The sequence below is a fragment of the Pygocentrus nattereri genome, chromosome 25, assembly GCF_015220715.1.
Source record: "Pygocentrus nattereri isolate fPygNat1 chromosome 25, fPygNat1.pri, whole genome shotgun sequence".
Taxonomy (NCBI): domain Eukaryota; kingdom Metazoa; phylum Chordata; class Actinopteri; order Characiformes; family Serrasalmidae; genus Pygocentrus; species Pygocentrus nattereri.
Genome location: NC_051235.1, coordinates 29,689,903 through 29,706,695, shown reverse-complemented (window position 1 = coordinate 29,706,695; position 16,793 = coordinate 29,689,903). Strand labels below are relative to the sequence as shown.

The following is a 16,793-nucleotide window of genomic DNA, read 5'->3' as shown; positions in this document are numbered from 1 at the left end:
GCGTTCATTAGCGCTAAGCAGGCTATCGGCAGCCGTGCAGATAAAAAAAGCTTTAATGTGTTTTTTTTTTGTTTTTTTGGAGGAGAAGCGGATGTGTGGGTGAGTGATAGTCCATTCTGCTCTGTTTCACCACCGCCCTGATTGCTTCAGAGCACCCTGTGATGGGCGAACGCTCCCCTCCACTGCACAGTACCCAGCGCTGGACACACGCCAACTGGCCTGCACTCACAGCTTGATGACCATTATTTATCATCGGAACTGAGGGGGACAAACATCTTCAGAGAGACGCATCGGAGAAGAGAACACGTCATCTCTGATGAGTTCAGACTGTAAACGTATTAACAGGCCTGTGGACTCATCTTTATATGCATCTACAAGAGCAGCAATTAATAGTAAATAAAAAAAAATACATCTCTAATTTTTATAATCATAATGATAATAATAATAATAATAATAGATTATGAATAATTCTGAATAATAATCATTATTATGCTCCTGTGGGTGTGATGTATGTGTGTCCTTAACCAGTCAAAGAAACCAACTGCTTGACTGTGTTGCCCCAGGGATGGTGCAGTTATCTACCGCCTATGACGGCGATGACAATAACAATAATAATTATCAAATTTTCCCATTTATATGCAAATAACATAAAGGCTGCCAATATACTGTGCATTCCCTCCACAGTCCACACTGCCAGGTTTGAGTCTGCACTCTCTTCTGTTCGCTCTGACGCCAAAAAGTGACAAAAACACAGCAAAAATATCATTTGGTGAAGAATAACTTCAAATCATAGATGAATATCTCCCACTTACAGGCACAAACGTGGCAGACTGACGACTCCGAATCGGCACTTTCCACACAATTTCTCTGCTTGCGTTCGCAAACTATGAGTGAGAAATAAATGAACCGAATATAAAACGAGGCGTTTCATGCAGCAAACACTTCTGTGCTGTGATCCCTTCACGCTGAGAGACCCAGCAGGGTTAATATGTTGATGCCTTTTTGAACCAAAAACACCAATAGACCCTTATGAGGTAACGCGACTGATAATAAAGTGCAGAAATCGTGAGCAGCAGGACTATAATTATCACTCTCAGTCGTTCCCGCGCCAAGGCGCTATTTTTATCCTTCGAAAGCCTGTCAGAGACAAATCCAATCGGCTTCAAATGAAAACCTGTCGCAGCTTTAAAGCGATGATGTGGCGGAAAGTCAAATACACACACTCGCCGGCCTCACAGCCTCGGAGGTTGAGACGTGTTTGGAGTCTGAAAATGGACAATTCAGATGGACAGACGTACTTTAGGCCAAGGGCGCCCAATCCTGGTGCTGGAGGTCTACCAGCCTGGGGAGACTGGACCCAACACACCTGGCTCTAATACCTGAAGGTGCTCTGCAGGTTGTAGGATCTCCAGAACCAGGACTGGGCTCCTCGGCTTCAGTCCATGCTTATTGATTGTCTGCGTTGACATGCAAAGATTGAACAGATTCCAATTAGAGATTCAGGGTGAGGTGTTTATACACCACACTTTACTCCACAAATCTCCGTTTACATGCTCACTACAAGTAATCAGACACTGAGAGTAGACGTTACCATGACAACCAGCATCACATGAATCCAGTCAGAGTGAGATGAGCAGCAGTGAGCAGTGATTGTGTTTTTAACTGCTTTAAAATGACGTCAGACTCAGGAAAACGTCCTTCACATGTCCTTATTAAAGAAGGCCGAGAGGAAGACGTCGTGCTCTGAGACACATAAGCTGGACGTCCGTCCCACCGCCGTCTTTTAAAGATCAGAGCATGAACTTCGTCTCCTCTGCAGACCAGTTTCTGCTCCGCCGTGTCGAACGGTATAAACTCTGTGACGCGACGCACATGCAGAACGGACTTAAACTTTCCGATAGGGAATGTAATCAGATACAGACGTTTACATGGATATTATTCTGTTTTACGGATTATTTACAGGGATACACGCCTTGTTCAATGGGATAGACACTGTATTCCGAATGGCCTCAATCAGACTAGACTATTCCGATTGAGGTGTTTAAATGGATGCATTCTATTCCGACTGAGCTATTAGTCGGATTATCAGCGGATTATCAGGCTGTAAACATGGCCAGTGTGTCAATACAGTGTCAGAAAGAACATGATGAAGTCTATTAGAGACACTGAACATCTACTGAGATCACTGATTTAGATGCGCAGTAAGCACCATGCTACCTGGTGGAGTATAAGCTTCATAAGCTTCTATTGCATCCAGCCTCCCAGTTTGGGAGCATCATGTGATACTCGGAGATCTAACAGGCAGGTGGGACTCTGACGTGACTAAACTGGTGAAAAAATTATGTCCAAACACAAAAAATCTACTAAAAAAGTGTTTAGCTTTAAGAAACAGAACAAAGTTGAGCTGAGCTGAAGGACATTAGACTTTCTGCAGTTTCACTCCACGGACGAATGACCATTCAGCTCATGTCTCCCTCCCTGAAACATGTCCCAACTTTCTTACTCCCTCTTTTTCTCTCTCTCTCTCTGAAATGAGCCCCTCGCTCGCTCTCTCTGAAATGAGCCCCTCCTCTTTCTCTCTCTCTCTCTCTCTCTCTCTCTCTCTGAAATGAGCCCCTCGCTCTCTCTCTCTCTCTGAAATGAACCCCTCGCTCGCTCTCTCTCTCTGAAATGAGCCCTTCGCTCGCTCTCTCTCTCTCTGAAATGAGCCCCTCGCTCGCTCTCTCTCTCTCTGAAATGAGCCCCTCCTCTTTCTCTCTCTCTCTCTCTCTCTCTCTCTCTCTCTCTCTCTCTCTCTCTCTGAAATGAGCCCCTCGCTCTCTCTCTCTCTCTGAAATGAACCCCTCGCTCGCTCTCTCTCTCTGAAATGAGCCCTTCGCTCGCTCTCTCTCTCTCTGAAATGAGCCCTTCGCTCGCTCTCTCTCTCTCTGAAATGAGCCCCTCCTCTTTCTCTCTCTCTCTCTCTCTCTCTCTCTCTCTCTCTCTCTCTGAAATGAACCCCTCGCTCGCTCTCTCTCTCTGAAATGAGCCCTTCGCTCGCTCTCTCTCTCTCTGAAATGAGCCCCTCCTCTTTCTCTCTCTCTCTCTCTCTCTCTCTCTCTCTCTGAAATGAACCCCTCGCTCGCTCTCTCTCTCTGAAATGAGCCCTTCGCTCTCTCTCTCTCTCTCTGAAATGAGCCCCTCCTCTTTCTCTCTCTCTCTCTCTCTCTGAAATGAGCCCCTCGCTCTCTCTCTCTCTCTCTGAAATGAGCCCCTCCTCTTTCTCTCTCTCTCTCTCTCTCTCTCTCTGAAATGAGCCCCTCGCTCTCTCTCTCTCTCTCTGAAATGAGCCCCTCCTCTTTCTCTCTCTCTCTCTCTCTCTCTCTCTGAAATGAGCCCCTCCTCTTTCTCTCTCTCTCTCTGAAATGAGCCCCTCGCTCTTTCTCTCTCTCTCTGAAATGTGCCCCTCCTCTCTCTCTCTGTCTCTCACTGAAATGAGCTTCTATCGCTCTCATTCTCTCTCCATCTCTCTCTCTCTCTCTCTCTCTGAGCTTCTCACTCTCTCTCCTTCTCTCTGAAATGAGCCCCCCCTCTCTCTCTCCTTCCTTCTCTCTGAAATGAGCCCCCCCCCCTCTCTCTCTCTGTCTCTCTCTCTCTGAAATGAGCTTCTCTCGCTCTCATTCTCTCTCTCTCTGAGCTTCTCACTCTCTCTCCTTCTCTCTGAAATGAGCCCCCCTCTCTCTCTCCTTCCTTCTCGCTGAAATGAGCCCCCCCCCTCTCTCTCCTTCTCTCTGAAATGAGCCCCCCTCTCTCTCTCCTTCCTTCTCGCTGAAATGAGCCCCCCCTCTCTCTCTCTGTCTCTCTCTCTCTGAAATGAGCTTCTCTCGCTCTCTCTCTGAAATGAGCCGCCCCACCCTCTCTCTCTCTCTCTCTCTCTGAAATGAGCTTCTCTCTCTCTCTCTGAAATGAGCCCCCCCACCCTCTCTCTCTCTCTCTCTCTCTCTCTCTCTCTCTCTGAAATGAGCCCCCCCACCCTCTCTCTGTGTCTGTGTCTCTCTCTCTCTCTCTCTCTCTCTCAAATGAGCCTCTCTCTCTCTCTCTCTCTCTGAAATGAGCCGCCCCACCCTCTCCCTCTCTCTCTCTCTCTCTCTGAAATGAGCTTCTCTCTCTCTCTCTGAAATGAGCCCCCCCACCCTCTCTTTCTGTCTCTCTCTCTCTGAAATGAGCTTCTCTCGCTCTCTCTCTCACTCTCTCTCTGAAATGAGCACCCCTCTCTCTCTGTCTCTCTCTCTCTGAAATGAGCTTCTCTCGCTCTCATTCTCTCTCCATCTCTCTCTCTCTCTCTAATGAGCTTCTCACTCGCTCTCCTTCTCTCTGAAATGAGCCCCCCCTCTCTCTCTCCTTCCTTCTCACTGAAATGAGCCCCCCTCTCTCTCTCTGAAATGAGCCTCTCGCTCTCTCTCTCTCTCAAATGAGCCTCTCGCTCTCTCTCTCTGAAATGAGCCCCCCCACCCTCTCTCTGTGTCTGTGTCTCTTTCTCTCTCTCTCTCTCTCTCTCAAATGAGCCTCTCTCTCTCTCTCTGAAATGAGCCCCCCCACCCTCTCTCTCTCTCTCTGTCTCTCTCTCTCTGAAATGAGCCCCCCCACCCTCTCTCTGTGTGTCTGTGTGTCTCTCTCTCTCTCTCTCTCTCTCTCAAATGAGCCTCTCTCTCTCTCTGAAATGAGCCCCCCCTCTCTCTCCTTCCTTCTCGCTGAAATGAGCCCCCCTCTCTCTCTCTCTCAAATGAGCCTCTCGCTCTCTCTCTCTGAAATGAGCCCCCCCACCCTGTCTCTCTCTCTCTGTCTCTGTCTGTCTCTCTCTGTCTCTCTCTCTCAAATGACCCCCCCCCTCTCTCTCTCTGAAGTGGTTTGTTTGTATCTCCTCTGAGGGGCAGGTACATCTCTCTCACCTTCATACCAGATCAATAAGAACAGTGTATGTGTGAGTGACAGCCCCTAGAACAGAGCATGCTGGGAAAATTCCTATTAACCTGTTTCCTATTAATTATTTCCAATTAATTCCTCTTAAAAGTGCACAAATGTGCCCACTAGAGCACAAACACACGAGGAGCCGCTCACTGATAAAAACACCATGTCACAGCCTGTGAGAGCGCGGGACACAGCTGAGTGACAGAGAGAACCAATTCACCACGCAAAGAACCGTTTAACCATGCAAATAGCTCTCCGAGTGAGCATGGTTCTACATAGAACCTCTGTCTTTACTAAAGACCCTTTGAAGAACCATCATTATGTTAATTCATCTGACTGCTAAGTACGGCAGCTCCTCTGCAAAATAATAACCAATATTCTTGCTACTCATTTGGGGAAAATATGCAAATTCTTTCCCTATTTTAATCCTATTAACTCCACTAAACTTAATTCATCGTTTATTACAGGGGTTCCCTTACATAACTAATTATCTAATTTTCATTATAGCAATAATGATACAGTAATTTAGCTCAAATCTTATCTGAAACAATATAAAGCCAAAACTCTGGTTCAGGCCTTAATTATGTCCCGTATTGACGACTGTAACTCCCTCTTTGCTGATCTCCCTGCAAAATCTATCCAAAAGCTACAGGACATTCAGAGCTCTGCGGCTGGAGTTCTCACTAAGCGTTCAGCTCACATCACCCCCGTTCTCTCTCAGCTGCACCGGCTTCCGGTCCCGTCCCGTATAAAGTCTCAAATCTTACTACTCACTTAAGCTTTGCATAACCTGCTCCCCCCTACCTCAGAGAACTGCTGACCTCCTACACCCCCTCTCGCTCTCTCAGGTCTTCTTACAGTAACTTACTTGCTGTTCCACACACCAGACTTTCCACTTTGGGAGGGAGGTCCTTCAGTGCCATGGCCCCCAAACTCTGGAATTCTCTTCCTCAATCCCTCAGGGAGGCTCTTCCTTTCCCTCTTTTAAATCTGACTTAAAGACTTTTCTCTTTAATACATATTGTTCTTCCTCCTCCGCTGCATATTAATTTTTTTGTTTTAATTCATTCATTTATTTATTCATTTAAGACAGATGTTGCTTAGATGTACCTTTATTAAGTCATATGACCGGCATGATTAACTCGTAGTTTGGTTTTGGTTCGAGATGATAAACGAGATGGTTCGAGATGATCTCAGGCTTCTGTGTACGGAGATTAAAATTATCTGATATTTTTTTTAAAAATGGGTCTCAGCAACGGACTGGACTGGATATCAGAGAACAGAACAGAATATTAGGGAGGCAACATAAATGAAGTGGTTCAAATGTAGAGTCATTCAGAGTGTTCCGCTGTGAAACGCTCTGTTCTAGATAAACTGACCAAGTCAGAGCTGTTCACAGTGGTGGTGATGGGAACCAGACGTCCCTCTAAAAGCTCCTCACAGAAAGTTCCTACATGAGCTGGTTCTGAATTCACTGCCTGATGACTGAGACGCTGTTTTATGAGAGTTTAGAGAACTTCAACTCCACTCATGGTGGAGGGAGACATGCAGGGCGCTGTGTGGCAAAATAGTCCCCAAAGAAAACTCATTATTCCAGATTTTCCACTGTTTTCCATCATCAACATTCCATATAAACTCAGAAGACTTGTGTAGGTTCTCTGGAGGTTCTGGATTTTGAATAAAATTTCTATGCTTGTGTTGTAGTCAGGGCGACCCATAGACTGTAGGTGTGTGGACGTCTCTAGGCTGTCTATAGACGTATGTGTAGATTTTAGACTGTCTGTAGATGTGTAAATTTTTTATTTTCTTAATTTTGTTTTGTGATGTAAAGCGTCACTGGGTTTGTGAAAGGCACCATATATGTCTGTAGACTGTCGGCGTCTGTAGACTCAAGACATGTGTAGACTGTAGACGTGTGTAAATGTCTGCAGACTGTCTAGACAGGTATGCAAATGTAGACTGTCTGTAGACGTGTGTGTAGACACATGTAGATGTGTATAGATGTCTAGACTGTAGACGTGCATGTAGATGCCTGTAGACGTGTGTAGACGTATGTAAATGTCTAGACTGTCTGTAGATGTGTGTAGACACCTACAAACATGTGGAGATGTCTATAGACTCTCTGTAGACTCTGTAGATGCGTGTAGACGCATGTAGATGTGTGTGTGTGTAGATATATGTAGATGTGTGTAGACGTGTGTAAATGTCTGTAGACTGTCTGTTGATGTGTGTAGATGGCTGCGTGCATGTGTAGACGTCTGTAGACTGTCTGCAGATGTGTGTAGACACCCGTAGACGTGTGCAGATGTCTGTAGACTCTCTGTAGACATTTGTGTAAATGTCTGTAGACGTGTGAAGATGTATGTAGACTGTCTGTAGACACGCGTGTATATGTCTGTAGACTGTAGACATGCGTGTAGACATCTATAGATGGTCTGTAGAAATGTGCGTATGAGCTGCATTTCTGAAATAATAATTTTTGGCTGTTGAACACTGGAATAAACATCTCTGTTATACAGTCAGAGTGACGTCCTCGCCTGTTTTTGAAGAGTGTTTACTAGCAAAGCATGTTTCCCTGAGGTAGAATGAGTCAGAGCGATAGAGGGAAAGAAGGAAAATACGGAGAGAGGGATGAAAAAAAAGAGAAAAAGAGAAAAGGCAGGGGGGGGGGATGTATGTATGCATCGGAAGAGAGTGAGAGAGACAGAGAGAGCAAAGATGAGAGAGAGAGACTGACAGACAAAAAGAGGGGGGAGAGGGAGAGAGAGACAGAGATAGTCAGAGTCAGAGAGAGAGAGAGGAGGGGGGTCAGAGAGAGAGAAAGGCAGAAAGGAGAGGGAGGGAGAGGGAAAGAAAGAGAGAGAAAGAAAGGGAATGTGAGAAAGAGAGTCAGAGAGAGGAAGAGAGGGAGAAACCAAGATGGGTTTTAGGCCAAAATCTTCTCTGCTGTCCTGTATATTTTACAGACTGTCCCCGTTTCTGTATATCTGCCTGAATCTCACTCAGCAAGGGCAAAGACATTTTCTACCCTGCGTCCTGTCCTGTTTGCCCTTAGCTGAAGGGAGGCCATCAGCCTCATTACGTTCAGACACATAACCATGTCTGAATCTGCTGAGCCCCCAGACATGCTGCTGGTCACCGCCTCCCACGCACTCCACCTGCAGAGAATCTGCAGTCAACAACCATGACCAGCCTACTGACGCACGGCTTTCTGACAGCAGAACATACTGCACAACATCTCCAATCTACTGGACCTGCAAACCAACAGGAACCAGCAGGCAGAGCACTGAAGAGACAAGTTGCTCAGCTTCACACAGGCTCACTGAACCCTTACAGATCAGGCATCACCAATGACCACAAAACTCCAGTAACTTTACATTAATTATTTCTGACTCATAGCTCAGAGAAACAAGTGGAGTAACCGTGGAAAGTGCAGATTTTAAACTTTCAACCCACCCCACAACTTTCAATGGGAGTTAATGGAGATGATTAAACTACAAAGTGATTTTGGACCATTTCTTTTGGTGCATTCATCCTGAAATTTAATGCAAAATAAAGGGCAACTGACAAAAAATGAAAAAATGGACAAAAATGGAGATTGACAGTAGTAGAATGGCTTGTACTGAAGAGCTCAGTGACTTTAAACATGGCTCTGTAGCCAGCTCTTCCAGGTGGTTGTTAGGTAACACATTTTCTCTGCAGCTTTGAATCAGTTTTTGAACTCCAGTGTTGTTTCTTCTCTCATTTCACTGATTACCGTGAATCTAATCTTCTCAGAGATATCTCCTGAAAATGTAACAACTTGTACTTAATGGTCTTGTTTGACTGCAAATTAAATAAATGCATTCTCTTTGCACAGTGCTGTAGTTTATTATGTAACAGACTCTGAGAGTTAAGCCATGCGGTGTGTGTAGAGCTCAGTTTTTAAGTGTAAACAGCCCTGCAGTGCTGATGAAACGAGCTGTGGATGTGTGGCGGCTCCCGCTGCGTCTGGGACCCCAACATCAAACAGGACACAGAGAGAGATTATACAGGCTGAGGACATGACTCTTAACCACTGAAGTGGTCACTTCAAAAGCATGTGGTACAGTATAGATCTCAGTATAGACATTATATATATATATATATATATATATATATATATATATATATATATATATATATATATATATATATATATATTCATTTAATCCACACAGTCGCTCTGACAGACTGTAATACACTACAGGAAGCGTAGGGGGCGATACGGCTTCTACTGTTTCATTTAAAAAGCTCTATAATGTTCATATGATCCACACAGTCGCTCTGACAGACTGTAATACACTACAGGAAGCGTAGGGGGCGATACGGCTTCTACTGTTTCATTTAAAAAGCTCTATAATGTTCATATGATCCACAGAGTCGCTCTGACAGACTGTAATACACTACAGGAAGCGTAGGGGGCGATACGGCTTCTACTGTTTCATTTAAAAAGCTCTATAATGTTCATATGATGCACACAGTCGCTGTGACAGACTGTAATACACTACAGGAAGCGTAGGGGGCGATACGGCTTCTACTGTTTCATTTAAAAAGCTCTATAATGTTCATATGATCCACACAGTCGCTCTGACAGACTGTAATACACTACAGGAAGCGTAGGGGGCGATACGGCTTCTACTGTTTCATTTAAAAAGCTCTATAATGTTCATATGATCCACACAGTCACTCTGACAGACTGTAATACACTACAGGAAGCGTAGGGGGCGATACGGCTTCTAGTATTTCATTTAAAAAGCTCTATAATGTTCATATGATCCACACAGTCGCTCTGACAGACTGTAATACACTACAGGAAGCGTAGGGGGCGATACGGCTTCTACTGTTTAATTTAAAAAGCTCTATAATGTTCATATGATCCACACAGTCGCTCTGACAGACTGTAATACACTACAGGAAGCGTAGGGGGCGATACAGCTTCTACTGTTTCATTTAAAAAGCTCTATAATGTTCATATGATCCACACAGTCGCTCTGACAGACTGTAATACACTACAGGAAGCGTAGGGGGCGATACGGCTTCTACTGTTTCATTTAAAAAGCTCTATAATGTTCATATGATCCACACAGTCGCTCTGACAGACTGTAATACACTACAGGAAGCGTAGGGGGCGATACGGCGTCTACTGTTTCATTTAAAAAGCTCTATAATGTTCATATGATCCACACAGTCACTCTGACAGACTGTAATACACTACAGGAAGCGTAGGGGGCGATACGGCGTCTACTGTTTCATTTAAAAAGCTCTATAATGTTCATATGATCCACACAGTCGCTCTGACAGACTGTAATACACTACAGGAAGCGTAGGGGGCGATACGGCTTCTACTGTTTCATTTAAAAAGCTCTATAATGTTCATATGATCCACTCAGTCACTCTGACAGACTGTAATACACTACAGGAAGCGTAGGGGGCGATACGGCTTCTAATGTTTCATTTAAAAAGCTCTATAATGTTCATATGATCCACACAGTCGCTCTGACAGACTGTAATACACTACAGGAAGCGTAGGGGGCGATACGGCTTCTACTGTTTCATTTAAAAAGCTCTATAATGTTCATATGATCCACACAGTCGCTCTGACAGACTGTAATACACTACAGGAAGCGTAGGGGGCGATACGGCTTCTACTGCTTCATTTAAAAAGCTCTATAATGTTCATATGATCCACACAGTCGCTCTGACAGACTGTAATACACTACAGGAAGCGTAGGGGGCGATACGGCTTCTACTGTTTCATTTAAAAAGCTCTATAATGTTCATATGATCCACACAGTCGCTCTGACAGACTGTAATACACTACAGGAAGCGTAGGGGGCGATACGGCTTCTACTGTTTCATTTAAAAAGCTCTATAATGTTCATATGATCCACACAGTCGCTCTGACAGACTGTAATACACTACAGGAAGCGTAGGGGGCGATACAGCTTCTACTGTTTCATTTAAAAAGCTCTATAATGTTCATATGATGCACACAGTCGCTCTGACAGACTGTAATACACTACAGGAAGCGTAGGGGGCGATACGGCTTCTACTGTTTCATTTAAAAAGCTCTATAATGTTCATATGATGCACACAGTCGCTCTGACAGACTGTAATACACTACAGGAAGCGTAGGGGGCGATACGGCTTCTACTGTTTCATTTAAAAAGCTCTATAATGTTCATATGATCCACACAGTCGCTCTGACAGACTGTAATACACTACAGGAAGCGTAGGGGGCGATACGGCTTCTACTGTTTCATTTAAAAAGCTCTATAATGTTCATATGATCCACACAGTCGCTCTGACAGACTGTAATACACTACAGGAAGCGTAGGGGGCGATACGGCTTCTACTGTTTCATTTAAAAAGCTCTATAATGTTCATATGATCCACACAGTCACTCTGACAGACTGTAATACACTACAGGAAGCGTAGGGGGCGATACGGCTTCTAGTATTTCATTTAAAAAGCTCTATAATGTTCATATGATCCACACAGTCGCTCTGACAGACTGTAATACACTACAGGAAGCGTAGGGGGCGATACGGCTTCTACTGTTTCATTTAAAAAGCTCTATAATGTTCATATGATCCACACAGTCGCTCTGACAGACTGTAATACACTACAGGAAGCGTAGGGGGCGATACGGCTTCTACTGTTTCATTTAAAAAGCTCTATAATGTTCATATGATCCACACAGTCGCTCTGACAGACTGTAATACACTACAGGAAGCGTAGGGGGCGATACGGCTTCTACTGTTTCATTTAAAAAGCTCTATAATGTTCATATGATCCACACAGTCGCTCTGACAGACTGTAATACACTACAGGAAGCGTAGGGGGCGATACGGCGTCTACTGTTTCATTTAAAAAGCTCTATAATGTTCATATGATCCACACAGTCGCTCTGACAGACTGTAATACACTACAGGAAGCGTAGGGGGCGATACGGCTTCTACTGTTTCATTTAAAAAGCTCTATAATGTTCATATGATCCACTCAGTCACTCTGACAGACTGTAATACACTACAGGAAACGTAGGGGGCGATACAGCTTCTACTGTTTCATTTAAAAAGCTCTATAATGTTCATATGATCCACACAGTCGCTCTGACAGACTGTAATACACTACAGGAAGCGTAGGGGGCGATACGGCTTCTACTGTTTCATTTAAAAAGCTCTATAATGTTCATATGATCCACACAGTCGCTCTGACAGACTGTAATACACTACAGGAAGCGTAGGGGGCGATACGGCTTCTACTGTTTCATTTAAAAAGCTCTATAATGTTCATATGATCCACACAGTCGCTCTGACAGACTGTAATACAGTACAGGAAGCGTAGGGGGCGATACGGCTTCTACTGTTTCATTTAAAAAGCTCTATAATGTTCATATGATCCACACAGTCGCTCTGACAGACTGTAATACACTACAGGAAGCGTAGGGGGCGATACGGCTTCTACTGTTTCATTTAAAAAGCTCTATAATGTTCATATGATCCACACAGTCACTGTGACAGACTGTAATACACTATAGGAAGCGTAGGGGGCGATATGGCTTCTACTGTTTCATTTAAAAAGCTCTATAATGTTCTTACTGTACACACTGCAGATGAAGACTGTAAAGCAGCCTTGGAGAGATGAAGGACCAGCTCACCTGATTGGAGTATCTCATGCTGACGTTCCTCTGGTCCTGACGTGGGACGTAGCGGTGGATGGGGTCGATATCCTTAGGGCTGATCAGACCGTCCACTGTGGGAGCAGAAGAAAGATCGTTACTCGGATTAAAACATGTCATTTTGCTCATCTCACCTGGAATATGGAACAATACACATCACTGACCCCTAAGGAATCTGATTAGATTGTAACTCAATTTGACTTCGTTTTTTAAACAGGATTTAGAACTATTTATAAAAATATACCAAATACATACATTTGGCTTGAAATATTATAAAGAAAGATTATACTCTAATTACTATTTTATTTGGCTGTCTGGATGTTTTTTTCTGTTAGTCTACCTACCTACCCACCTGTCTACCCACCTATCTGTCTACCAACCTACCTACACATCTACCTACTTACCTACCTACCTGTCTACCCATCTACCTACCTACCAACCCATCTAAATGTCTACCTACCTACCTGTCTACACACCTACCTACTTATTTACCTACCTACCTGTTTACACATCTACCTACTTACCTACCTACCTACCTACACACCTACCTACTTATTTACCTACCTACCTGTTTACACATCTACCTACTTACCTACCTACCAACCCATCTACATGTCTACCTACCAACATGTCTACCTACCTGTCTACACACCTATATGTCTACCTCTTTACTTACCTACCTGTCTACCTACCTCTCTCTCTCTCTCTCTCTCTCTCTCTCTCTCTCTCTCTCTCTCTCTCTCTCTACCTTCCTACCTGTCTACACACTTATCTACTTACCTACCTACCTGTCTAGCCACCTACCTACGTACCTCTCCATCTACCTACCTACCTGTCTACTTGTCTACAAACCTACCTCTCTACCTCTTTACCTACCTACCTACCTGTCTAGCCACCTACCTATGTACCTCTCTGGTATAGCACAGACATTTTACACAATTATACACTTCCAGCTTTGTGTCAGCAGTTTAGGGATGTTACGTCCTGCGTTTGGATGTTCCCTTTCCTCTCCCTTTCCCTCAGCGTTTTCAGGTGGACTTTGTTGCTGTGTGACTGACGTCTCAGTTTTCCCGGCATATGATTGGCTGTTACTGTTGGCGCCGGTTATAAAGGACCTTTGATGTCGGAGCAATATGGAGCAGTTTTCTTATTCGGTCTCGCACGGTTCCGCTCCCCTGGCTGCCCGCCAGTCGACAGACCGGGTTTTTGTCCATTTACTGTCCTACAGGTTTCTGTGGGCCAGTAAAGATGTTATGGTAGTTTCGTTTCTTTTGTCAGAAAGGAAACGTCGGGGTGACCTGCCCTTTTTGTTTGACTTGTTGGACTGTTTATCGGTAGTGTAGTGATTGTAGTGTTTTTGTCGTTCCTTTTCTTTTGTTAGGTAAGTCAGTTATTTTGTTATTAGGCTCTTTGTTCGTTGTTTTGGCCGTTGGGTCTCCCTGAAGTTATGTTTCCTTTGTTTTGTTTTTTGTTTCAGTGACTTGCTGAGAATAAGTTCGATGACAGAAGGAAAGGGCAAAGCATCGAATAAACTGTCAGACCTGTATTTGATGTGTTTTAGTATTTTTTGTTTTGTTTTTGTTTAGTAAGTTTTGTTTTGGTCTGGCGTCTGGGTGGACAGTCTCGTTTTGTCCCTTGCTGGTGAGTGCTTGGTTTTTTGTGGTGGGGGGTGTTTGGGGTCGTTGTGATGGAGTTCAGTATAGAGGCGTTTAAACACTCTCCTACTTTTGAGGCTTTGTTGGGATGTCGTAAGTCTGACTTGTTGTTGGTTGCAGATTATTATGATATATCTGTTCCTAAGACGGCTACTAAGCAGGTGATGAGGGGGTGCTTCTGGACGGTTTAGTTCCGGCTGGTATTTTACCCACGGAAGCCTCTAGTTCAGATTTAGGGAATGCGGACACAGTCGTGTCCGGTGAAAAACCGGTAGCTTTGGGTGAGGCTTCAGCTAAAATCCCTGTTATGGGTGAGGATCCTGTTTCGCATTCGTTAATTGGTCAGAGTTCGGAAACTCTTAGGTTGGCTATTCGATTAAAAGAGCTTGAAATGGACACTAAACGTGAGGAGCACGAGATACAGCTTTTGACTCTTATTTTGGCTGCTGCCTTACGCTGGCCTCGAGAGGTTTGGCCGCTTCTGTTGCAGTATAAATTAACTGGGAAAGCCCAGGAAGCTTGCTCTGCTTCGTCTCTTAAAGATGGTCTTAATTATGACCCATTAAAAGCCACTATTTTAAGGGCTTATGAGTTGGTTCCTGAGGCTTATCGCCAAAAATTCCGTAGAGCCTTTCCTGTTCCAGCATGACTGAGCCCCTGCGCACAAAGCAGCTCCATAAAGACATGGACTGCCCAGTTTGGTGTGGAGGAACGCCAGTGGCATGCACAGAGCGCTGAACTCAACCCCACTGAGCACCTTTGGGATGAGCTAGTATGTCAATTGTGAGCCAGGCCCTCGCGTCCAACATCAGTGCCTGAACTCTCAAATGCTTTTTCCACTGAATGGGCACAAATTCCCACAGACACTCTCCAAAATTTGGTGGAAAGCTTCCCCAAATAGTGGAGGCTGTCAGAGCCACAAAGGGGGGCAACTCTACATTAATGGCCTTAGTTTTCAAACTGGATGTCCAACCACATACTATAGGTTATATAATGTCTCTCTCTCGATTAACTGTCTGTCTGTCTATCATTAATCGCCCCTCATTAAGCGTCGATTACTGTGTTTTTAATGCATTTTAAGTTAGAGTATATTATAATGGAAATATGCCTTATATATTGTGACACATAGCTACAATATAATATTCTGCCCATATTATGCAGCCCTAATCTGCACTGCTGCACCACTGGAGCACCAATTCACCTGCACAGCTCTGATATGAATAATGCATCACGTACAAATCAAATACAAGAGGAAGCATTTTAAACTGTATGGAAATGGCTCTTAGACCGAACAGTGATTGAAACGTACAGGGAGACGGGGATCGAGCAGTGCACTCGGAGCACAATCCATCCCTTCCTAATGCGTCTCTTTCATTCTCTAACAACACGTTCATTAGTGTAACCTCACAGTTCAGCTCAATAAACCTCCTCCAACGCCTCGTTCAAAAGAGCACGACAGAAGCCTTTTGAAAAACGCTCACTCCGAAATTCCCTTTGAGCGGACTGTGGGAGAGAGTGCATATGGCATAATAATTGCCGCATGAATAGCTGAGCAGCTCCTGCTAATTTTGGTGAGCGGAGCTCCGAACTCGATCGAGGAACGGAAAAGAAAACTGTAATATAAATTAACTGGATTTTTACAGGGAGAAAAAAAAATTTGAAACCAAAAACTGAATCATTTTAAAAGAGCCCATAACCTACATTTTATCATCGACTCCAGTCAAGCAGCTGCTGAAAGCTTTTAAACGGTTCATTTCCAGCATTTAAAACATTTGTGTGGATTTATGCACCAAAATTAGACAAACAGTTTTCACTACTGTCCCTTTAAGAGTATGTAAAGTATGTAAATGAGCTCTATTCTGATTGGCTTGCCTATATTGTGCTTTAAAGTGCTAAAATGCTCCTTATAGCGTGAATGGGCGGGGCTAAACTGGTGCAGGCTGAAAAGGTGGATGTGTGAAACTCTAATATACACTCTTAGAAAAAAAAAAAGGTGGTTCTTCAAGGGTTCTTCAGTGAGGAAAATCATTCTATATAGAACCATGAACACTTAAATATCGATTTGCAACATGCCATTGCAACAACAGAAGAACCCTCTTCAAAAAGGCCCAATATAGAACCACATACAGCACATCCTCCTTCAATCTGAAGAAGTCAGAAGAATGACGTTTGCATGATTAAAGGGTTCTTTCCATTATGAAATGGTTCTTCAGATTGATTGAGAATGTGCTGTATAAGCTTCTATAAAGAACCGTTCTGAAAATTGTTCTATGTACCACCAAAAACGGTTCTTCTGTCATTTCAATGTCAAGCTTGAAACGATAGAAGAACCCTTTTTGGCGGCATATAGAACACGTTTCGAAAAGGTTCTGTATAGAGCCATATACAACACATTCTCCATCAATCGGAAGAACCTTTGAGAAAAGTGTTCTATGTAGCGACGGAAAGGGTTCTTCTGTCAAATCGATTTCAAGCGTCTAACAATAGAA

At 44.1% G+C, this 16,793-nt stretch overlaps 1 protein-coding gene across 3 annotated transcripts in view; it reads right to left on the bottom strand.

Moving 5' to 3' along the window:
- phkb (phosphorylase kinase, beta) overlaps positions 1-16,793 on the bottom strand; it is a 184,849-nt gene that overhangs the window by 76,711 nt on the left and 91,345 nt on the right. For all 3 annotated transcript variants that reach the window (XM_037534548.1, XM_037534547.1, XM_037534549.1), the window contains one exon: positions 12,629-12,723. In XM_037534548.1, coding sequence (XP_037390445.1) covers positions 12,629-12,723 — 95 coding nt within the window. The remainder of the gene's footprint in view (positions 1-12,628; positions 12,724-16,793) is intronic.